The sequence below is a fragment of the Mirounga angustirostris genome, unplaced genomic scaffold (assembly GCF_029215605.1).
Source record: "Mirounga angustirostris isolate CCGP_5_RB_7025 unplaced genomic scaffold, mMirAng1.0.hap1 SCAF_12, whole genome shotgun sequence".
NCBI lineage: Eukaryota > Metazoa > Chordata > Mammalia > Carnivora > Phocidae > Mirounga > Mirounga angustirostris.
The window spans coordinates 50395814-50419885 of NW_026991720.1; the positions used below are offsets into that span (position 1 = coordinate 50395814).

Sequence of the window (24072 nt, forward strand, 5' to 3'; positions counted from 1 at the left end):
TGTCTTCCAATACCTATTAGTTTGGCAAGACAGAGGACCACCTCCCTCAACCGTTTCTATTTATTCACTCGTCCAACAACCATTGATGGTTGCACAGATGAATAAGACCCCACAATCTAGTTGGAAAAACAAACAAGAGGACACATTAATTAAACAATTATTTACTATTACCATGCAGCAGGTACTAATGCTAGGTGCTGGGTATAGGGAACAAAACAGACAGAAGTCCCTACCCTCATGGAACTGACATTCTAAGGAAGAGAAAGATAATACATGAAGTATGATGTGTATAGTCTAGCAGATGGTGGTCAGTGCAAAGGAGAAAAATAAAGCAGGCAAGGAACTAGGGAGTGTTCCTGCAGATTGATGGACTGGCTGTATTTTTAATGTGACTAGTCAGGAGGGCTTTCCTGAGACAAATACAAGAGTGGGGTAACTGCAAGGGATAGGTTTAGACCATATGGCCCCCCCCCCCCCCCCCCCGGAAAGCCCTGCCTCTTTCCCCGCCCTGTGGAAGGCAGCAACAAAACTCAACACTCCTGAAGGCAAGTTCTCCAAGGACAGAAATTTTATTTTTTCTCATTCATTGTTCTCAGCTCAGCAGAGTACTGCTCAGAAAAGATGATCCGTAAATACTGACTGAAGGGATATAGTGTTTAAGTCAGTCAATCAGCGAGCCATTTTTGAGCACCAACTGCACTCAGCTTCACTCATTCACTAAGCACCTAGGGAGGGATGCTGGGCGCTGCCCTCGAGGAGCTTAGAATATAGTTGCATGAATCACTAATAATGTCAGGACCAGTGTGGGCACCGTCACACCACCAATCCGGACACCCCCCGGCCCGGGCATCAGGGGCTCCCACAGGCTAGAGCAGCCTCAGACTTGCCCGCTGGAACCGGGAAGCTACGGTGCCAGGCGGCACCCAACTCTGGGTGACTGGGCCCGGCAGGCTTCCAACCCTCCGGGACTGAGGGCGGGAGAGGAGGCCTCGGGGAGGGAGGCCGGGCCCACTCCTCTGCTGAGGCCCCGGCCTATCCCCGGTGCGCCCCAGGCCTTGGATCCCGAAAAGCGTGAGGGACTTCGGCCAGAGCCGAGCCCCGGGGTGTCAGCGACCGGCGTGGGCGCAGTCACGCGAAGAGAGGGGCCCCTCCGGCTCCGGGCCTTCGGGCGGGTCTCGGCCGCCGCCCGCCGTCCTCGCCCCGCCTCGGCCGCGCTCGCCCGGCGCCCCGCTCCCGTCCGGCTGGCGGCCCGCGGCGCAGGGGGCGGCCACCGAGCGAAGGTTCCCGCCGGCCCGCCCCCTCCCGCGAGCCCCCGCCCCCGGCCCGCCCCGCGAGGCTAGTCCGCCCGGGCCGCGCGGGGCGCCCAGTGCGCGGCTGCGGGGACCCGGCGGCGGCGCGGGCAGGTGAGTGCGGCGGCACGGGCTCGGCGGCGGCTCGGGCTCCGGCTCCCGCCTGGGCGCGCGGCCAGCCCCGGGGAGCCGAGTCCGCGGCTCTTCTCTCTCCGGGACGCCCCTCCCCGCCGTCCGCCCCAAGGGAGACGAGGCGGTCGGCTGCCCCACAACTGGCCGGCTGGGCCCATCGCGTGCCCCTCTCCCCCACCCCTTCCGCAGCCCTCTCCCCCCTTCCCCGCGGCCACTTCTTTCCCGGGCTGCTGGGAGGGCCGGTACCTTCTGTCACCCCCTGTTCACCAGCCCTCCCCACCCCTTCATTCTTTGTCCTCCCGTTTCCCCCGGGGCGTGCAAAGGCTTCCCGGCTTGCGGGGCGTGTGTGCGGGAAGGAGAGGCCGGAGCCCACAGGAGTTGAGACTCTGGGCTGGAACGTTCCCCCAGTCGCCTGAAATTGGGCCCCAAGCCTGCGGAGAAGGCCAAGCCCCCCTGGGTGTCATCGGCAGGGGGCGGGATGACACCACAGCTGCTCGCGTGGCTGCCTTAGGCCTCGACGTGCGGACCCCCTGGGAGCCCACTGGGCATCTGCGCCCGAGGGGGAACGAGGAGGGGCGGCTCCTCCAAAGGCATGTGTTGTAGAATATTTGAAAACATCCCTCCTTGGGCACCTGCTCTGTTCAAAGGAGTGACTAGGATGGGAGGACCGGGTGTCTGGGCACCGTAGCTCTCAAGGGGCCGACAGGCAGCGAGTCGCAGTGGAATGAAAGAAGCGATGTGACGCCGGAGAAGCAGCTAAAGCGATATAGAGTAAATTGATGCTTGTCGAAATCACCAACGCGCTCTTCCTATAAAGGAGAATAGCCGCGAGAAGTTGAGCCCAGGCAGTTAGAGCCATCTGAGAAATAGGGCCCCGGCTCCCAGCTGCTGTCCCGTAGATCGCCTGCTTGGAGACGAAGTTTTGCATTTTCCAGAAGTGTTTTTCTTTTTGTTCTCTTTGAACCCTCAAGGGGACCAGCGAGTTCTCTGTTCTGAAACCCTGTCTCTTCTGTTACCCACCCCACTTCCCAAAAGCCTTTGTCGCTTCACGCTCACTCCTTTCTCAAGTTCGTGCCTGTTTTGTGACCTTTTTTTTTTTTTTAAATCTCACTGATTTTTATTTAAGAAAGAAGTAATGGAGTACCTTGTCTTTAATTTGTCTTATAAAAATGAGCTCAGGCACTGGGCTGTGAGCGTGGAAGATATAAAAGGATGACACCTCTGTTTTAATTTAATAGACTAAACCACGTTATTTCGAAAACTAAAAATAATTTAAAATGTGAAGCTGTTAAGTATGAGACAAGTACAGCAATGTTTCATTTCCCTGCATAGTGAGGACATGTGTCCCATAACTGTGATTTTCACTTCCACTATAACTGAAGTCTACCCTTTTGAGCACACTTTCTTATTTTATAAAGTGAATTATATGTAGCCCAAATTTTAAAAAGCTGACTGAGGAATCTGCAAAGCAGGGTGGCCAAGGGCTCAGGCTTCGGAGGCAGGTGGACCTCCGTTGGAACCTTCCCTTCGCTCTAATTCTCTATGTGACATTCGGTGCCCTCCAGAGACCTCCGGGAATGCACGTAGAGTTGGAAAAGTTGGGTTTATTGCTTGCTGTAGCGAGAGAGACCTCACACTGTGGGGCGTCTCAGTAGGTTGGTGTTAGAAAGGAGTTACAGCCTTTAGGCTTGCTGGTGGTTGTGGGGAGTTTAAGGAAACAGAACTTTGCTCTGGATTGGATGCTGTCAGGAAGGGGGAGAATTCTATTGAGTATCTTCACAAGGAAGGCTGCAGTGAGGCAAAAGCCTTGGTTGGCCAAGAAGCCGCAGTCAGTCATTAGCCACCCCCTGGTGGCGGTGGTTGGCGGGGGGCGGTGTTTGGTCGTTTTTGTGGTTTGGTCAATGTTCATATTTTGGCTGAGGTCAGACGAGATTATGAGGGGTCTTGTTTTTGTCTTAATTTATCACGACCACAGAGTGGCCTTGCTCGATGTTGCTCTTCTGAGACGTTGTTCGTGTTCAGCAGGAGAACGCGGGGCTGTTCCCTAGCAACACCAGGGCTGGCTGATAGTCCCAGGCCAGCTCGCGGGTGTCGGCGCTGGTTTGGGTTTTTTTGTTTTGTTTTTTCTTTTTTCTCTCTCGTGATTTGGGCAAGTTACTTAACATCTTTAAATTTCCACATCTGTAAAATGCCTACTCAGGGTTGTTGTGCAGATTAAATGAGGAAATGCGGAGCAAGAATTCAGCCCAGTGCCTGGCACACTGCACGTACTCACCATACAGTTGTTTCTCTTTAGTGTATTTTGATGTTGAGGTTTCTTGCCCAGAACTATACAAGCAGAGGCCCAGTGATCACCCAGAGCTGCTCTAGAGAAGAATCCCGAATTGGGTATGAGGAAGAACTGGGTTCTTTACACCTCAAGGATTTGATTAAGAATGGATGCTAGTTATAGTATATTCTCATGCAATCATTACCTTGGCACCTACTTTTAGGATTCTTTGTTCCCAGGAGCCAGTGGCCCCAGTTGGCCATGTGCTTTTCTGACTTGGCATTGTCTTGCTTTCTTGGTCTCTTCCTTCGAGATCTGTTGTCCAGGAGTCTGATTTAAACTTACATATCCTTCCCTCATTGCTTTTGACTTTCTGAGTTCTAATTGCTTCGAGCTGGGAAACCACAGATGTAGGTGAGTTAACATCCAGTGTAATATTAGTTTCCGGTGTACAATCTAGTGATTCAGCACTTCCGTACAGCACCTGGTGCTCATCACAGCAAGTGCCCTCCTTGATACCCTCCACTGATTTAACCCCACCGAGCTAATGGGATTCGTAAGGCCCTATGTGAGAGGGGATCTGTGGTACGGCTGTGAAATGCAATGGATTTTTAGGTCATGAGCGATTTGAGGTAGATCTCTCATGAGGCCATTTTTGTCTACTTCCAGATTGGAACACACTGGAAATTTGAATCTGACGTCTGACTTATGGTTAATTGAGACTTTCTTGTGCTTGTATGTGTCAGACAACTTGGGTTCTAGATCCTTCAGTTGGCCCTCGGCACATTATTTAATCTTTCCTGGCTAGGCAGTTACTTCAGATGTTTGAGAACGGTATGGCAACTTACTGTCTTCCAATGCCACATGATAAACTGTTGTGTTAAATTTCTAGCCTATATTTTAGCTAATCCCTCTATTAATCAACAGCTCCTAGGAATAAAGAAAAAAACAATAGAAAATGGACTAAGGACACAGTTAAGAAAAATAATAAATTCTTTAAACAAAAGATGCTTGATTTATGTTACAATAACATACCCTAAGAATATACCGAGATACTGTTTCTCACCTACGAGACTGACAAAAATACAAAAGTTTGATAACAGACTCTATTGCTGAGATTTTTCATACCTTATTGGTGAGACTGCAAAATGGTACAACCCCTAAAATTAGAGATGTATTTACCCATTGGTCTAGCAATCTCTCTTTTTAAAAGAATTTTTTTTAAGATTTTATTTATTGGCGAGAGAGAGAGAGTGATAGAGAACAAGCAGTGGGGAGGGGCAGAGGGAGAGAAAGAGAGCGAAGCCGACTGCCCGCTGAGCAGGGAGCCCGACGTGGGACTCGATCCCAGGACCCCGGGATCATGACCTGAGCTGAAGGCAGACGCTTAACCGACTGAGCCATTGAGGCACCTCTAGCACTCTTGTAGGAATCTTCCTTCGTGTTCTCTTGACCATGTGTGAAGAAGACGTATGTTCAAGAGTATTTACTGTGGCATTTTTATAAGAAAAAAATGTAGAAATAACCTACGCAATCGGCAGTACAGGACGAACAGTGGGATAGCCACATGGTGGAGTATTATGCAGCTGCAAAGATGAAGGTACTAACATGGAAAGATCTCCAGGATACATTGTTACATGACAAAAAGTAACATACAGAACAGTGTGCAGACTCCTTTGAACTTATATTTGTATAAAGAAACACCAAGGTAATATACCTACAGGGGAGAGCCATGGAAAGGGTAGTAGGACCTGGGTAGGAATGGGGTTTCTCAGTGTGTATTTTTTTACACTGTTTAGATATTTGAGCCATGTAATGTATTATGTATTCAAACAATAAGATAAAAGAAACCTCTAACTTCACAGGAATAAACGGAGTTCCTTGATTGAATAAGCCTGATTCAATTAACTTGTAAACCAATAGCCACCTGCATTAACTCTTCCTAAAGCAAACTACCCTGTCAAGAAGGCAAATTGGCTGTATCTGATGGTAGATGGAAAAAAATTAAAAATTAATTTAGGAGTTCCCTTTCTTTATCCTCTAATTCCTCTGGGGAGGATTAGCATCCTTACAAAGGCTTTGCCACCCACAACAGATGGGTTTTGTTGTTTTTTAATGGCAAGCCTGATCTGTCTTCTTCAGAAACTTGTTTAATCTGAAGGAAAGTTAGTGATGTCCCTCTCAGGTAGTCCCAGAAAAGAATAGAAACCATAAAAAGAGAGATTCTGGGGCACCTGGGTGGCTCAGTTGGTTAAGCGACTGCCTTCAGCTCAGGTCATGATCCCAGAGTCCCAGGATCAAGTCCCACATCGAGTCTGCTTCTCCCTTTCCTGCCCCTCCCCCGGCTTGTGCTCGCTCTCTCTCTCTCAAATAAATAAATAAAATCTTAAAAAGAGAGAGAGAGAGAGATTCTGTTACCAGTGGCACGGTGAGGCAGATTCTGCTGTGGTTCTTCTCTTGGACAAGCAGGATGGATTTCCACAGGTCATTGGGGAGACCTTATTTTGTTAAAGGTTCTTTCCCTCTCTTGGGCAAAATAAATCTTGCACACTCTCCTAGCTACACTTCCAGCAGGTACTGTCTTACTGTCTGCCACCAATCTGCTTCCTCCTGAATTCCCTTTCTTGGTGACTGGCATCTCATCGGCCAGCCCACACCTGAGACACCTGGAAGCCATCCTAGGGAGTCTCTTTCAACACCACTCTCACATTCAACCAGAGTTCTGGGGAAACCACCAAATCATCTTTTCTGTCCTTGTGCGTGTGACATAGTTCAGTATAACCATTTTTTGTCCATCTCTAATCTTGTTCCCTTCCAGCTGGTTTCCTATTTTGCTTCCAGAACATCTTGCTAAGTGACCGCTTTGATTGCCTCACTCCCTATACAGCCCCTCCCTCTGAAGGCCCTTGCTGCCCAGGACCCAGCAGGGGAGGCATGCCTTGCATGGCCTGGCCCGAGGCTTCCTCATCCCTGTCCTTTGCCCTTCCGCACTCTAGAACCAAAGCAGGAACTAGTCTCGGAGCTTGAAAAGTGAGGAAGTGGCAATGGGCCTATTAACACAAAATGATGTCTCGTGGACCATCACGAGCTTGCCGGTCACAAATCTTGCCAGGCACGATCTTCCCCACCCTTCCACCACGTCCTGCACATGCTGGGCTTTTATAATCGCTGCTCTTCTGCTAAGCACCCCCACGGTACTCCTGCGCTGCTTGCTTCTGCTTAGCCCACGAGAGGCAGCTTGGATGCTGCCCACTTTAGGAAGACTTCTCTGACCCTATGCTTCTCTCTAGTTGGATTTAGATGCCCTTTTCTTGGTTCATTTCTTGTAACAATCTGTGTCAATACCTAGCATAAAACCTAATTGTTTATTTCTCTATCTGGCCACCCAACTAGTAGCTCATCAAGGAGAGAGGCTACTTTATATATTTACTGAAGTAGAGTTGACACACTGTTTTTTGGTTTTTGTTTTTAATTTTTATTTACACTTTTTTAACATACAGTATTATATTGGTTTCAGAGTAGAATTCAGTGATTCATCACTTACATACAGCACCCAGTGCTCATCACAGCAAATGTCCTCCTAAATACCCATCGCCCAGCTAGCCCATCCCACACTCACCTCCCTCTGTCAACCCTCGGTTTGTTCTCTGTCTTTAAGAGTCTCTTATGGTTTGTTTCCCTCTCTCCTTATTTTCCCCATCCCCTATGTTCATCTGTTTTGTTTCTTAAATTCCACATATGAATGAAATCATATGGTATTTGTCTTCCTCTGACTTATTTCACTTAGCATAATACACTCTAGTTCCATCCATATTGTTGCAAATGGCAAGATTTCGTTCTTTTTGATGGCTGAGTAATATTCCAGTGTGTGTGTGTGTGTGTACCACATTTTCTTTATCCATTCATCAGTCGATGGACATTTGGACTCTCTCCATAGTTTGGCTATTGTTGATAATGCTGCTATAAACATTGGGGTGCATGTACCCCTTCAAATCTGTATTTTTTTTTTAAAGATTTTATTTATTCATTTGAGAGAGCGAGAATGAGAGAGAGAGAGAGCACATGAGAGGGGAGAGGGTCAGAGGGAGAAGCAGACTCCCTGCCGAGCAGGGAGCCCAATGCGGGTCTCGATCCTGGGACTCCAGGATCATGACCTGAGCCGAAGGCAGTCGCTTAACCAACTGAGCCACCCAGGTGCCCCCAAATCTGTATTTTTGTATTCTTTTGGTAAATACCTAGTAGTGCAATTCCTGGATCATAGGGCAGTTCTATTTTTAACTTTTTGAGGAACTCCATATTGTTCTCCAGTTTGCATTCCCACCAAGAGTGCAAGAGGGTTCTCCTTTCTTCGCATCCTCACTAACCTCTGTTGTTTCCTGTGTTGTCAATTTTAGCCTTTCTGACAGGTGTGAGGTGGTATCTCATCATGGTTTTGATTTGTATTTCCCTGATGATGAGTGATGTTGAGCATCTTTTCATGTGTCTGTCAGCCATCTGGATGTCTTCTTTGGAAAAGTGTCTATTCATGTCTTCTGCCCATTTCTTAACTGGATTATTCGTTTTTTGGGATGTTGAATTTAATAAGTTCTTTATAGATTTTGGATACTAACCCTTTATCAGATATGTTGTTTGCAAATATCTTCTCCCATTCCGTAGGCTGCCTTTTAGTTTTGTTGACTATTTCCTTCACTGTGCAGAAGCTTTTAATCTTGATGAAGTCCCAATAGTTCATTTTTGCCTTTGTTTCCCTTGCCTTTGGTGATGTTTCTAGGAAGAAGTTGCTGTGGCCAAGGTCGAAGAGGTTGCTGCCTGTGTTCTCCTCTAGGATCCAGTCTCACATTTAGGTCTTTCATCCATTTTGAATTTGTTTTTGTGTGTGGTGTAAGGCAGTGGTCCAGTTTCATTCTTCTGCATGTGGCTGTCTGGTTTTCCCAACACCAATTACTGAAGAGACTGTCTTTTTTCCATTGGATATTCTTTACTGGTTTGTTGATTAGTTGACCATAGAGTTGTGGGTCCATTTCTGGGTTTTCTGTTCTTTTCCACTGATATGTGTGTCTGTTTTTGAGTTGACACACAATGTTACATTAGTTTCAGCTCTACAGCGTAGTGATCCGATAACTCTGTACCTTATGCTCACCACAAGTGTGGCTACCATCTGTCACCATACAAGGCTATCACAGTGCCGTTGACTATATTCCCTGTGCCGTGCCTTTCATCCTTGTGACTTATTCCATAACTGGAAGCCTGTGCCATCCACTCCCCTTCACCCATCCCCCTACCCCACCTCTCTGGCAACCATCAGTTCTTTGTATTTATTTATCTGTTTCTACTTTTGTTTGTTCATTTATTTTGTGTGTTTTTTTTCAATTCCGTATATTAGGGAAATCCTATGATATTTGTCTTTGCCTGACTTCACTTAGCATAATACCCTCTAGGTCCATCCATGTTGCCGTGAATGGCAAGATTTCATTCTCTTTTATGGCTGAGTAATATTCCATTGCATATATATACACCACTTCTTTATCTGTTTGTCTGTTGGTGGATACCTGGGTTGCTTCCATATCTTGGCTATTGTAAACGATGCTGCAATAGACATAGGGGTGCACATATCTTTTCCAATTAGTGTTTTGTTTTCTTTGGGTAAATATCCAGTAGTGGGTTTACTGATTGTTCAGTATTTCTATTTTTAATTTTTTGAGGAACCTCCATACTGTTTTCCACAAAGGCTATGCCAATTTGCATTCCCACCAACAGTGCATCGTGGTTCCTTTTTCTCCACATCCTCATCAACACTTATTATTTCTTGTCTTTTTGATTCTAGCCGTTCTGACTGGTGTGAGGTGGTATCTCATAGTTTTGATTTGCATTTACCTAATGATGAATGATGTTGAGCATCTTATCATGTGTTTGTTGGCTATCTGTATAGAGATGACTTTTTGTATCAGTATCCTAAGTGCTTAAACACAGTACCCGTGTATAGTGGGTACTTAAGGATAATTAATGATTTAGTAAATGTTTTGATAAGTGAATGAGTGCTCCATCACATGTAAGAAACTTAGTATAGTGAGAGATGCTTTAGAGATGAGAATTGAGCATACATAGTTTTCCTTTTTTACAGTTCACTGTTGATCAGAAAGGAACTTTTAGGGGTGCCTGGGTGGCTCAGTCATTCAAGCAGCTGACTCTTGGTTTCAGCTCAGGTCATGATGTCGAGGCCGTGGGATTAAGCCCTGTGTCAGGCTCTGTCCTTGGTGTGCAGTCTGCTTCAGATTCTCTTTCCCTTTCCCTCCCCGTCTACCCCTCCCTCTGCTTGCACACATGAGCGCTCTCTCTCAAATAAGAAAGGAACTTTTTATGTTTTAGAATCCCTTCCTTAAATGTTTATTCTTATTGTTAATATGCAAGAATAGTAATCTAAGAAAAGGCACGTTAGAGAAAAACTAGTGATAAGTAAGACAAACATTTTCTGATGTCCTAGAGGAGGTTCATGTTAATGTAAGTTGGTTCTGTCTGTTGGTCATTTGTACATCTTCTTTGGAGAGATGTTTGTTCGTTTCTTCTGTCCATTTCCTGATTGGATTATTTGTTTTTTGGATGTTGAGTTCGATAAGTTCTCTGTAGATTTTGGTTACTAGTCCTTTATCTGATAAGACATGTGCAAATATCTTCTCCTATTCGGTAGGTTGTCTTTTGGTTTTCTCGACTGTTCCCTTTGCTGTGCAAAAGCTTTTTATCTTGATGAAATCCCAATGGTTCATCTTTGCTTTTGTTTCCCTTGCCATTGAAGACCTGTCTAGCAAGAAGTTGCTATGGCCAAGGTCAAAGAGGTTGCTGCCTGTGTTCTCCTGTTCTCCTCTAGGATTTTGATGGATTCTTATCTCACATTTAGGTCTTTCATCCATTTTGAGTCTATTTTTGTGTATGGTGTGAAGAGTGGTCCAGTTTCATTCTTCTGCATGTGGCTGTCCAATTTTCCCAACACCATTTGTTGAAGAGACTGTCTTTTTTCCATTGGATGTTCTTTCCTGCTTTGTCAAAGATTAGTTGACCATAGGGCGCCTGGGTGGCTCAGTCGTTAAGTGTCTGCCTTCAGCTCAGGTCATGATCCCAGGGTCCTGGGATCGAGTTCCACATCGGGCTCCCTGCTTGGCGGGAAGCCTGCTTCTCCCTCTCCCACTCCCCCTGCTTGTGTTCCTGCTCTCGCTATCTCTCTGTCAAATAAATAAATAAAATCTTAAAAAAAAAAATTAGTTGACCATAGAGTTGAGGGTCCATTTCTTGGTTCTCTATTCTGTTTCATTGATCTACATGTCTATTTTTGTCCCAATACCATACTGTCTTGTTACTACAGCTCTGTAATAGAGCTTGAAATCCAGAATTGTGATGCCACCAGCTTTGGTTTTCTTTTTCAACATTCCTTTGGCTAGTCAGGTCTTTTCTGGTTCCATACAAATTTTAGAATTATTTGTTCCAGCTCTTTGAAAAATGTTGATGATATTTTGATAGGGATTGCATTGGATGTGTAGATTGCTTTGGGTATCATAGACATTTTAACAATATTCTTAAAATGCTTAACATCACTTCGCATCAGGGAAATACAAATCAAAACCACAGTGAGATACCACCTCACACCAGTCAGAATGGCTAAAATTAACAAAGTCAGGACACAACTTTGTTTCGTCCTCTGTGAGGATGCGGAGAAAGGGGGACTCTCTTACACTGCTTGTGGTAATGCAAACTTGTACAGCCACTCTGGACAACAGTATGGAGGTTTGCCAAAGAGTTAAAAATAGAACTACCCAGGGCGCCTGGGTGGCTCAGTTGGTGAAGCAACTGCCTTCGGCTCAGGTCATGGTCCCGGAATCCTGGGATCAAGTCCCACATTGGACTCCCGGCTCAGCGGGGAGCCTGCTTCTCCCTCTGACCCTCTCCCCTCTCATGCTATTTCTCTCTCTCTTTCTCTCTCTCTCAAATAAATAAATAAAATCTTATAAAAAACAAAAAACAAAACAGAACTACCCTACGATCCAGCAACTGTACTACTAGGCATTTACCCAAAGGATACAAACAGCGATCCAGAGGGGCACCTGCACCCCAGTGTTTATAGCAGTAATGTCCACAATAGCCAAAACATGGAAAGAGCCCAGATGTCCTTCAACAGATGAATGGGTGAAGAAGATGTGGTATGTATACACAATGGAATATTACTCAGCCATCAAAAAATATGATACTTTAGCATTTGCAATGACATGGATAAAACTAGAGGGTATTATGCTAAGTGAAATCAGTTAGAGATAGTTATGTTGATTTCACTCATATATGGAATTTAAGAAACAAAACAGAGGATCTTAAGGGAAGGGAGGGAAAACTGAATGTGAAGTCATCAGAGAGGGAGACAAACCAGAAGAGACTCTTAACTATAGGAAACAAACTGAGGGTTGCTGGAGGGGAGGTAGGTGGAGGGATGGGGTAACTGGATGATGGGCATTAAGGAGGGCACATGATATAATGAGCACTGAGTGTTATATAAGACTGATGAATCACTGACCTCTACCTCTGAAGCCAATAATACACTATATGCTAATTAATTGAATTTAAATAGATAAATAAAATTTAAAAAATAAAACAAAAACAAAAAAATAAAGCAAATGGGTTGAACTAGTTAATGTCTAAGACTACTCCCACCTCTCAAACTATGTTTTTATATCTCTGTGACTGCCAAACACCAGGGTACAAATACAAATAAAACTCATTTCTTGTCCATTAGCTATTTTAACCTTTGACCATGGATAATTTTTTAAAAAATCTTATTTCACTTTTGCTTTTTTTTGAGTAATAACTATATATGTGTGTGCTTGTGTGTTTGCACATATGTATATATTCGTGTGTGTGTATATAGGCTAGGTGCAGTTTATATATTGTGAATTTTTTATAACCTTTGCCCATATTTCTATTATTGTGTTTTAAAAACAATTTGTGAAAGATTTTTTTATATATTAAGTATTCTAGTTCTTCATTATAAATATTATAAGTATTTTCTCAGTTTGCCATTTGTCTTCCTAAAGGCCTTTCTCATCCTACAATTGAACAAATATTTATTTGTATTTTTTCTAGTACTTTTATAGTTTCATTTTTTTCCTCAAAAAACCTTCTAATCCATCGAGAATTTGCTCTTGTGTACAGCATGAGATAGGAATCTGGCTTTAGCCAGTTTTTCAGTATTTTATATCTTCCAGTGTGTTTCTTCTTTTTCCCTACAGCTGAGGAGTGACTAGTCTTCATTTCTGGATTAAAAAGTAATAGTTTCTTTGCATTGTGAATAGGGGAAATCATACAGTGTGAAGAAAAAGCATGTTGCCCTTTAAAGAAGTGGTCATATCTTTGTATGTTACAAATTAGGGTAGTCAGTATGTGGGTCAACAAATACTCTCAGGTCTCTACCTGTTAGATACATGGTACAATTGTATTTCCTGACCATTCTGGCTGGCTGAGGCCATATGACTACTCTGACAAATTGTGAGTGGACATGATGTGTGTGAATTTTGGGCCAGAGCATTTAATTGCTGGTGTGAGACTTTCCAGAACTCTTTCATATTGGATGGTGGCTGCCCCTTCAATCTGAATCCTTGAATGACTATGATGAGAAAAGCTCTCCTGTCCTCCTCTACCAGACATAGACTGTGACCAATAAATACACCTTTCTTGGTATAAGCCACTAATATTTGGAGGTTATTTGTGTCTGAAGCTTAACTTAGTCTATCTAGACTTACATACTCTCTTTCAGTATTTCAATTTGATTTCTTTGTCATCAGCTGAACCCACACTAGAGGGTTTTCTAAGGAGAAGGTATTCTTTCATGTACAGTGATTGACATGAAGGAAAAATAAGGCACTTTTAGAAAAAAATAAATGAAATAATAACTTCTTATTTAATTTGGGAGTAACTGTTTTGTTTTTTTATTCAGGTAATTTGGAGCTCTCATAATGTTTGCCAAAGCAACAAGGAATTTTCTTAAAGAAGTTGATGCCGGAGGTAACCTGATTGCAGTATCAAACTTGAATGACTCTGATAAGTTACAACTTCTAAGTCTGGTGACCAAAAAAAAGAGATTCTGGTGCTGGCAGAGACCCAAGTACCAGTTTTTGTCTGTCACCCTTGGAGATGTACTTACAGAAGACCAATTTCTGAGTCCAGGTAGGTTTCTTTGGGTATAGTCTACAGTTAGTCCCAGAAAAGATGATTCATCTTCTAGGTACATGCTGTCTTGAGTGATTGATTATAAGGTGAGACCTTACCATGAATTCTGTTTCTTTGCACACTCTCTTAAAGACATATCCTTTCTTTTTTTGTTGTTGTTAAGATTTTATTTATTTTGGTGGGGGGGAGAGGCAGAGAGAGAATCTCAAGCAGACTCCCTGCTGAGCATGGTGCCCGAGTGAGGCTCGATTCCACAGTCCTGAAATCATGACCTGAACTGAAATCAAGAGTCCAGCGCTGAGCCACACAGGTGCCTCAAGGCATATACTTTTCTTAAATGAACAGAATTCTACAGGCCCGACATGAGAAGTTATAGCTTAATTAAAAAAAATAATACTGCAGTTTTGAGTACAAAAGTAAGACATGCCCATTGTAAGTGTTGTGGCCACTCAGCAGGATGGATCTACCACCCAAAATCTGGTTTAGTGTTGCGGTTGATGATGCCACCTAGCCATCAGGAGGGTGTGAAAAGTTTTATTACTCACATAAGGAAGCTTTCTGGGGAGAGCAGGGCAGGCTCTCAAGCTGGTCCAAAAATAGCTAGAGTTTTCTCTAGGTAAAGAAATAAAATTTCTATCTGTGTAGCACTTTGTACAACCTAGGACTGTTGCTTTTATCAGAAAATGACATTGTTCTGGCCTAAGCCCAGTGGATAGAGTGAGCACTTGCTATGTGCCTGGCTCTGTGTTATGTGATTTACATACATCAGCTTGTAACAGAATCCATCAGGAAGGTATTCTCTCCAGATTACATCTGAGAAAACTGTGGTTCAGGGAGATGGATGTTAACAAGTTCTTATAGGTAGGAATATTAGAATAGTGATTAAAATCTTGAGCTCTTAAGAAGTGCTCTATGCTACTTCCCAAAACATTTCCCAAAGTGTTTGTATTCCACAAGATATAAATAGGAAAAGGCTTTGAATTGAGGGCATTTTCACAGTTGTCTCATTTTTGGTGGTGGTGACAGAGATGATTCTCTATTTTGTAAATTGCAAAGATAGTGATTAATGATTAATTCTCATTAATCCTTGCTGAGGAATGGTTTTCTTGACTGAAGTGAAGGAAATACAGGTGTTGAGGGCAGTGAGTGGATGGAAAGAAGCCTTTCAGACTATAGGCAGATTTGAATCCCTTAGAAGTACAACCAGGAGCTCAGGAGAGCCTTGGGTCAGGGAAATGGAAAAAGCCCAGTGTGAAGTTCCTAAGAGGCCCTAAATGTAGCTATATCAAACGACAGTGACTGACACTATTTTTATGGTGGTATTTGGTTGGATTAAAAATAAGAACAGTAGAAATCTGGAGATAAGAGAAGGCTGGCAATTCAGAAATGAGATCATCAGGTATTTATCTTCAGTGTCCAGATAAGAAGGACAGATCTTGAAGGCAATGTGATAGTCCCCTGGATGTGAGCAGATGAGGAACGTAGTAATTCCCAGAGGACTTGATTGAAGCTGGGATACCTGGTAGGGGGTGGCATCTTCCTAAGTCTGGGAAGCCAGAAAGTAAGGGTGGGGAGTCTGGAGCTTGTGTATCCCAGGATGGTGTTTGAGAGGGAGGGAGGGAGGGAGGCCAGGCATGCCCACTGACTTTATCAGGAGTAGAGATAAGGTATTGTATGATAAGGAATTAAATGGCCAGGTAGAGGTCAATATACACAGGTGAGCATGGGGTGCCTGGGTGGCTCAGTCAGTGAAACATCAGACTCTTGATTTCAGCTCAGGTCAGGATCTCAGGGTGGTGAGATCCAGCCCCATGTTGAGCCCTGTGCTGGGGATGGAGCCTGCTTAAGATTCTCTCTCCCTCTGCATCTCTCTCCCTCCACCCACGCACTCTCTCTCAAAAAAAAATTAAAAATTAAAAAAAAATAATAAACAGGTAAGTACGGGAAAGGAAATTTTTTCATAGAGATGGTAATGAAGGCCAAGGGAATGTTCTCCAAGACTGGTGGGTGGGAAGGGAAGATGCCCAAGCTCCACGTGGCTGACCTGCCAGATACGGGGTAAGGCAGACCACTCGGACGTGGGTCATGAGCAGAGCTGCTATTTTCACTCTGCTTCGGTGTCATCCTCATGAAGTCCCTTTACAGTCTTCACCCTGGAAAAGCACACATTGAAAATATTCTATTTAAAAAAAATTTTTTAATGTATTTTATCTGGATAGTGGTTAAACAGATGCTTGTTTTAAAGTTTATTTACTTATTTATTTTTAAGTAATCTCTACACCCAATGTGGGGCTAAAACTCACAACCCTGAGATCAAGAGTTGTGTGCTCTTCCGACTGAGCCTGCCATGGGCCCCAGGAGGCTTTCTTTAAAATTATTTGTTAAACTCTCCTGATACTTTTGGTGCACCTGTCTACATATGTATATATTAGAATTGAAAGACAACCACGAGCACCAAGTAGAGCCCCTGGCCACAAGTCCCACCATGCTCTCAGTCAGTACCTCAGTGAGCCAGCTCCATTTTCTTTAGAACATACACAGAACATGGCTGCCGGCTCTCCATTTTGAGTGCGAACTTCATGTTTCCTGTGGATTTCCACAGGATTGGGAAGGTAGGTGGCCTAAGGCAGCTAGGTGGCCATATCGTCATCAGATGCCTTTGCAAGTCTCATTCCCTCCAGTGGTCGTGGAGTCAGACTTTGTGAAATATGAGAGCAAGTTTCAAAACCACGTGAATGGGACCATCGAGACGGCGCTAGGGAAGGTCAAGATGAATGTTGGAGGCAAAGGACTGGTGGAAAGTCAGTCTTCTTTTGGAAACCTGAGGAAGCAGGAGGTGGACCTGCAGCAGCTCATCAGAGACTCCACTGAGAGGTAATGAGAATTCTGTTTGGCATTTTGGATTTTGGCATGTATCACCTTTAAAGGTCATTCAGTTGGACCTTTGTAAAAAGGGCAACAGATGGGAACTTTGCCCAAAAGCAAACATGATTGAATGTTGTGCTGAAACTTTATAGAGCTCGTAATTTAGCCTGGAATTTCTTGATTGTTCTTAGCTTGAGTGGGGAGACGTATTATTATTATTATTTTTTTTGATTGAGGTGTAATTGACATATAACGTTGTATTAGTTTCCAGGTGCACAATATAATGATTTGTTATTTGTCCCTATTGCAAGGTGATCACCACAGTAAGTTTAGTTAGCATCTATCACTATACATAGTTGCAAATATATTTTTTCTTGCGATGAGAACTTTTAAAATTTATTCTCTCGGCAACTCTCAAACATGCAATACAGTATTATTAACTATAGTCAGTGTACTGTACATTACATCTCTAGGACTTATTTCATAATGGGAAGTCTGTACCTTTTGGTCTTTACCCATTTCATGTACCCCTACCCTCCACTCTGGCAACCACTAATCTGGTCTTTGAATCCATGAGCTTGTTTGTTTGTTTTGATTCCATATATAAGTGAGATTGGGCTCTTTCTTCCTCTGTGTGACTTATTTCACTTAGCATAATCCCCTCAAGCTCCATCCACGTTGTCCCAAATGGCAAGATTTCCTTCTTTTATGTGACTGAATAATATTCCATTGTATATGCATTAAATTAGGTTCCTGACCCAACTCCAGCAGTGTCTGAGAATTCAACTCCCTGATGATACTGTCTACCTAAAGATAGTATCAGATTCACAGGGTAAGGGCTCAGTCCTAAAAAGACTGTCCTCAGCCCTTACTCTGAGTCAGATGCCAGCAGCAAGCCCAGGCTGTTCCTTGTGCTTCTGACTATGGGGGCCACAGATTGGAGGTTCCCACGACTCCCTCCTTGGATTTCAGATGCCCTTCACAAGTCCAGGTTGTTAACTGTACTTCTGACCAACTGACTAAAAATCAGATTCCCGTGATCCCCTCCCTGAGTTCAATTAATTTGAAATATGAAACGTTTTACATAGTAGAATCACTGTTTTATTATAAAAGGGTATAACTCAGGAACAGCCAGGTGGAGGAGATGCATGGGGCAGGGTATGGGCCTCCTGCTTTCTCCAGGTCACCACTCTTTCCAAATCTTCATGTGTTCACCGATCCAGAAGCTCTCTGAATCCTGTCTTTTTGGGTTTTTATGGAGGCTTTATCACATAGTCACAATTGATTAAATCATCATGGACCATTGGTGATTGATTCAACCTCCAGCCCCTCTCCCTTCCCTAGAGGTTGGGGTGGAAGTACTGAAAGTTAAAACCTTCTAATTACCTGGTTGGCTCCCGGGACAACAGCCCCCGTCTTTAGGTTACCTAAGGGCTTTCCAAAAGTCACCTCATTAACATAACAAAAGACACCTTTATTGCTCTTATCACAGGAAATTCCAAGGGTTAGAAGTTCCATGCCAAGAACTGGGTTGAAGACCAAATATGTATTTCTTACTATAAGTCACAATATAACATATATATGTCATATTTCTTTATCCATTCATCTATCCATGGACACTTAGATTGTTTCTATATTTTGGTTATTCTAAATAATGCTGCAGTGAACATGGGTGTGCAAATCTTTTTGAGTAAATGTTTAAATACTTTGCATAAATACCCAGAAATGAAATTTCTGGATCCTATGGTAGTTCTATTTTAATTTTTTGAGGAACCTTTATACTGTTTTCCTTGGTGGTTGCACCAATTTATAATTCCACCAACAGAGCCAAGGGTTCCCATTTTTCCACATCCCCTCCAATTCTTATTACTTCTTGTCTTTTTGATACTAGCTATTCTAACAGGTGGGAGGTGATATCTCATTGTGGTTTTGATTTGTATTTCCTTGATGATGAGTGATACCAAGCATCTTTTCATGTAGCCATTGGCTATCTGTATGTCTTCCTTGGAAAAATGTCTATTCAGATCTAACCACTTTAAAAATTGATTTCTTTTTTCTATTGTAGGAGTTCTTTATATATTTTATATATTAACTCTGTATTAAATATATGATTTGCAAATATTTTTTCCCATCCAGTAGGTTGCCTTTTCATTTTGTTGATGGTTTCCTTTGTTGTGCAGGAGTGTTTTAGTTTGATGTAGTCCCATTTGCTATTTTTGCTTTTGTTGCTTTTGCTTTTGGTGTCAGATTCAAAAAATCATTGCCAAGGCTGATGTCTAAGTACTTACCACCCATGCTTTCTTCTAGAAGTTTTATGGTTTCAGGTGTAACATTAAAGTCTTTAATCCACTCGGAGTTAATTTTTGTGGATGGTGTAAGATGGTGGCCCAGTTTCATTCTTTTGCATGTGGCTATCCAGTTTTTCTAATACCATTTATTGAAGAGACTGTCCTTTCCCCATTTTATATTCTTGACTCCTTTGTCATTAATTAAATGACTGTATGTGCACGTTTTTATTTCTGGACTCTGTATTCTGTTCCATTGATCTATATGTCTGTTTTTATGTCCAAATCTTACTGTTCTGATTAGTGTAGTTTTGTAATATAGTTTGAAATAAGACAGTGTGATGCCTCCAGCTTTGTTCTTTCTCAAGATTGCTTTGGCTACTCAGGGATTTTTGTGGTTCCATTCAAATTTTAGAATTTTTAGAGTTTTTCCTTTCTGTGAAAAATGCATTGGAATTTTTTTTTTAAAGATTTTATTTAGGGGCGCCTGGGTGGCTCAGTCAGTTAAGTGGCTGCCTTTGGCTCAGGTCATGATCCCAGGGTCCTGGGATCGAGCCCCGCATTGGGCTCCCAGCTCTGCGGGAACCCTGCTTCTCCCTCTCCCACTCCCCCTGCTTGTGTTCCCTCTCTCGCTGTCTCTCTCTCTGTCAAATAAATAAATAAAATCTTAAAAAAATATATTTATTTTATAGAGAGATTGAGAGACAGAGACAAAACATGAGCAGAGGGGAGGAGACAGAGGGAGAGGGAGAAGCAGATTCCCTGCTGAGCAGGAAGCCCAACACGGGACTCAATCCCAGGACCCTGGAATCATGACCTGAGCTGAAGGCAGATGCTTAACTGACTGAGCCACCCAGGAGTCCCAATGCATTCGAATTTTAATGGGAATTACATTCAGTCTGTAGATTGTTTTGGATAGTAGGGACATTTTAGTGATACTCTAATCCATTAGCACGGAATATCTTATTATTTATTTATTTTTCAATTTATTTTTATCAGGGTCATACAGTTTTCAGTGTACAGAATATTCATCTCTTTGGTTAAGTTTATTATTAGGTATTTTATTCTTTTTGATGCAGTTATAAATGAAATTATTTTCTTAATTTCTCTTTTTGAATGTTCATATCAGTGTATAGAAATTCAACAGATTTTTGCATATTGATTTTGTATCCTGGAACTTTACGGAATTTCTTTATTAGTTCCAACAGTTTTTTGGTGGGGTTTTTAGGATTTTCTATTTGTAATGTCATGTCATATGCAAATAATGATAGTTTTACTTTTTCCTTTCCTGTGTGGTTGCATTTTATTTCTTTTTCTTGCCTAATTACTCTGGCTAGGGTTTCCAGTATTATGTTGAATAAAGTAGAGAGTGAGCATCCTTGTCTTGTCCTAATCTTAGAGATAAGACTTTTGGATTTTTAAAAAAAAGATTTTATTTATTTGATAGAGAGAGACAGTGAGAGAGGGAACACAAGCAGGGGGAGTGGGAGAGGGAGAAGCAGGCTTCCCACTGAGCAGGGAGCCCGATGCAGGGCTTGATCCCAGGACCCTGGGATCATGACCTGAGCCAAAGGCAAACGCTTAACAACTGAGCCACCCAGGCGCCCCAGGCTTTTGGATTTTTCACTGTTGAGTATGATGTTAGTTGTGAACTTATCATATATGGCCTTATTATATTGAGGTATGTTCCCTCTATACCTACTTTGTTGAGAGGTTTTATCATAAAGGGGTGTTGAATTTTGTAAACAGTTTTTTTTATTGAGATGATCATATGGATGTTATGTTTCATTTTGTTAAGGTGGTGTATCACATTGATTGGTTCATGGATATTGAACCATCCTTGCATCCCTGGAGTAAATCCGACTTGATCATTATGTAAGATCCTTTTAATGTGGTGTTTTCTTCAGTTTGCTAATATTGTGTTGAGAATTTATGCATCTATGTCCATCATGGATATTGGCCTGTAATTTTCTTTCTTTTTTTAAATTTAAATTTTAAATTGACATGCAACATACTATTAGTTTTGAGTGTACAACATAATGATTCAATATTTGTATATATTGTGAAATGATTACCACAATAAGTCTTGTGTTAACATCTGTTACCCAACTGGCCTATAATTTTCTTTTTTTTTTTTTTAAGATTTTATTTATTTATTTGAGTGAGACAGAGAGAGAGCACAAGCAGGGGGAGCAGCAGGCAGAGGGAGAGAGAGAAGCAGGCTCCCCAGGGAGCCTGTTGTGGGGTTTGATCCCAGGACCCTGGGATTATGACCTGAGCCAAAGGCAGATGCTTAACCAACTGAACCACCCAGGTGCCTCATAATTTTCTTTTCTGTGATGTTCTTGTCTAGTTTCAGTATCAGGGTAACGCTGGCATTATAAAATGAGTTTGGAAGTGTTCTCTCCTTTTTTGTTTTTTGGAAGAGTGAAAAGGATTGCTGTTCTTTAAATGTTTGGTAGAATTCACCAGTGATGTCTGGTTCTGGACTTTTGTTTGTTGGGAGATTTTGATTACTAATTCAATCTCCTTATTAGTGATTGGACTGTTCAGATTTTTTATTTCTTCTGATTTATTCTTGGTAGGTTGTATGTTTCTAGGCATTTATTGTTTTCTTTTAGGTTGTCCAATTTGTTGGTGTATAATCGTTCATTGTAGTCTCTTATGATCCTTTGTATTTCTGTGGTATCAATTTTAATATGTCTCCTCTTTCATTTCTGATTTTATTTATTTGAATCCTCTCTTCTTGGTGAGTCTAGCTAAAAGTTTGTCAATTTTGTCTGTCATTCCAAAGAACCAGCTGTTAGTTTCATTGATCTTTTCTTTTGTCTTGTTAGTCTCTATTTCATTTATTTCTGTTTTTGTCTTTGTTTTTTCCTTCTATTATTTTTGGGCTTTGTTCTTTTTGTAATTCCTGGAGTTATAATGTTAGGTTGTTTATTTGAGATCTTTCTTGTTTCTTTAGGTGTAGGCACTTATTGCTATGTACTTCCTTCTCGGAGCAACTTTTGCTGCATCCCATTAGTTTTGGTGTGTTATATTTTTATTTTCATTTGTCTCAAGGTATTTTCTTTTTTATTAATCTTTTGATTCTTTTTTGACCCATTGGTTGTTCCATAGCATGTTGTTTAATCTCCACATCTTTGTGAATTTTTCAGTTTTCTTCTGGTAATTGATTTTAGTTTCATACCATTGTGGTCAGAAAAGATTCTTGATAAGATTTCAGTCTTCTTAAATTTATTAAGAATTGTTTTGTGGCCTAACATAATAGTCTATCCTGGAGAATGTTCCATATGCACATGAGAGGAATGTGTATTCTGCTTTTGGATAGAATGTTCTGTATATATGTTAAGTCCACCTGGTCTAACATGTCATTAAGGCTGATATTTCCTTCTTGATAACCTATCTGAGATGATCTATTCATTGATGAAAGTGGGATATTAAAGTCCCATACTATTATTGTATTGCTGTCTATTTCTTTCTTTAGGTCTGTTAATATTTGCTTTACGTATTTAGGTGCTCCTATGTTAGGTACATAAACATTTACAAATGTTACATTCTCTTGTTAGGTTGACCCCTTTAACATCAAATAATGCTCTTCTTTGTCATTAATTAATTAATTAATTTTTTAAAGATTTTATTTATTTATTTGACAGAGACACAGCAAGAGAGGGAACACAAGCAGAGGGAGTGGGAGAGGGAGAAGGAGCAAGAAGCCCGATGTGGGGCTTGATCCCAGAACCCTGGGACCATGACCTGAGCCGAAGGCAGACGCTTGATGACTGAGCCACCCAGGCGCCCCCCTTCTTTGTTTTTTATTACAGTCTTTGTTTTAAAGTCTTTTTTGTCTGCTATAAGTATAGCTAGCTTAGCTTTCTTTTGGTTTCCATTTACATGCAATATCTTTTTCCAGCCCTTCACTGTCAGTTTGTGTGTCTTTATATCTTAAGTGAATCTCTTGTAGGCAGCATATAGATGGGTCTCGAGTGTTTTTTTATCTTTAATCCATTCAGCCACTCTTTGCATTTTTATTGGAAAATTTAGTCCATTTACATTTAAGGGAAGCGCTCTAAAAGGATGTTACTTCAGGCAAATATGTACTTTTTTTTTTTTTAAATATGCTATTTATAAAATGCCAACAGGGAGAATGCTATGTCCTACATTTTTGAATATTGATATCAGAAGGAAGAAAATGACATTCCCCTCTGGCTCTTGCTAGCTTTCTGATTAGGAAAAGAAGAAAGCAAATTAGGGGCTTTAGCAGAAGAGCTGGTTTTCAACTTTGAAATCTTGAAGAAAACCCCATAGTTATTCATTGCTTAGCTTGTAGTAAATACATTTTACCTGGTGTAACTCATTATTTTTACCTTCTGTTTATTGAACATTCAATAAAAATGTTGTTGAGTGCCTATATGTGCCATGTACCATTCCGCATGCTTGGGATCCTGCAGTGAACAAAGTGCCAACATTTCTGCTGTACATTCTAGTGGGGAGAGACACAAAATGTACAACTAGGAATGGGGTTTATGGTTTGAAAAAAGTGGCCAGAGAAGGCATTGCAGGGAAGTTGGCATCAGTGCAAAGATTTGAAGGAGGACAGATTCAAGTATAGGGGTATCCTGGGCAAGAGCGTTGTGGGCAGGGGTCAGTGTGGCTGGAGTAAGTAAGCTGGGCAGGAGAAGGGGAGGCCTGAGGGGGTAAAAGGAGTGGATGGCAGGTCCTACAGGGACTTGCAGGCCACTGTAAAGGCTTTAGCTTTTATTCAGAGTGAGATGGGAAGTGGCATGTGGGACTTATTTTTTAGAGGGATCATTCTGGCTGCTGGTTTGAGAGGAAACTGGATAAGTGGAAGCAGGGAGTCAGTTGAGTGGTGATTGCAATCATTCTCGTGAGAGCTGATGTTTCAGTTTGTACATTAACATATGTGTGTTTTCCTGTGTAGTTTTATCACCCTTTTTCTTTCTTTCATCCTTTTTTTTTACTCTTTTTCTTTTAAAACAGAAAATGCAACTGCAAATAAAGAGAAAACTCA

At 42.1% G+C, this 24072-nt stretch overlaps 1 protein-coding gene across 3 annotated transcripts in view; it reads left to right on the forward strand.

Annotated features, from left to right (window-relative positions):
* The first annotated feature begins 1319 nt into the window (after positions 1 to 1319).
* GSDME (gasdermin E) overlaps positions 1320 to 24072 on the forward strand; it is a 73559-nt gene continuing 50806 nt past the window's right edge. For 2 of the 3 annotated variants that reach the window (XM_045864557.3, XM_064575159.1), the window contains exons 1-3: positions 1320 to 1403; positions 13658 to 13887; positions 16572 to 16764. In XM_045864557.3, coding sequence (XP_045720513.1) covers positions 13677 to 13887; positions 16572 to 16764 — 404 coding nt within the window. In that variant the 5' untranslated portion in view covers positions 1320 to 1403; positions 13658 to 13676. Of the gene's footprint in view, positions 1404 to 13657; positions 13888 to 16492; positions 16765 to 24072 lie in introns of those variants that run through there. The other variant, XM_064575160.1, reaches the window with a different exon arrangement.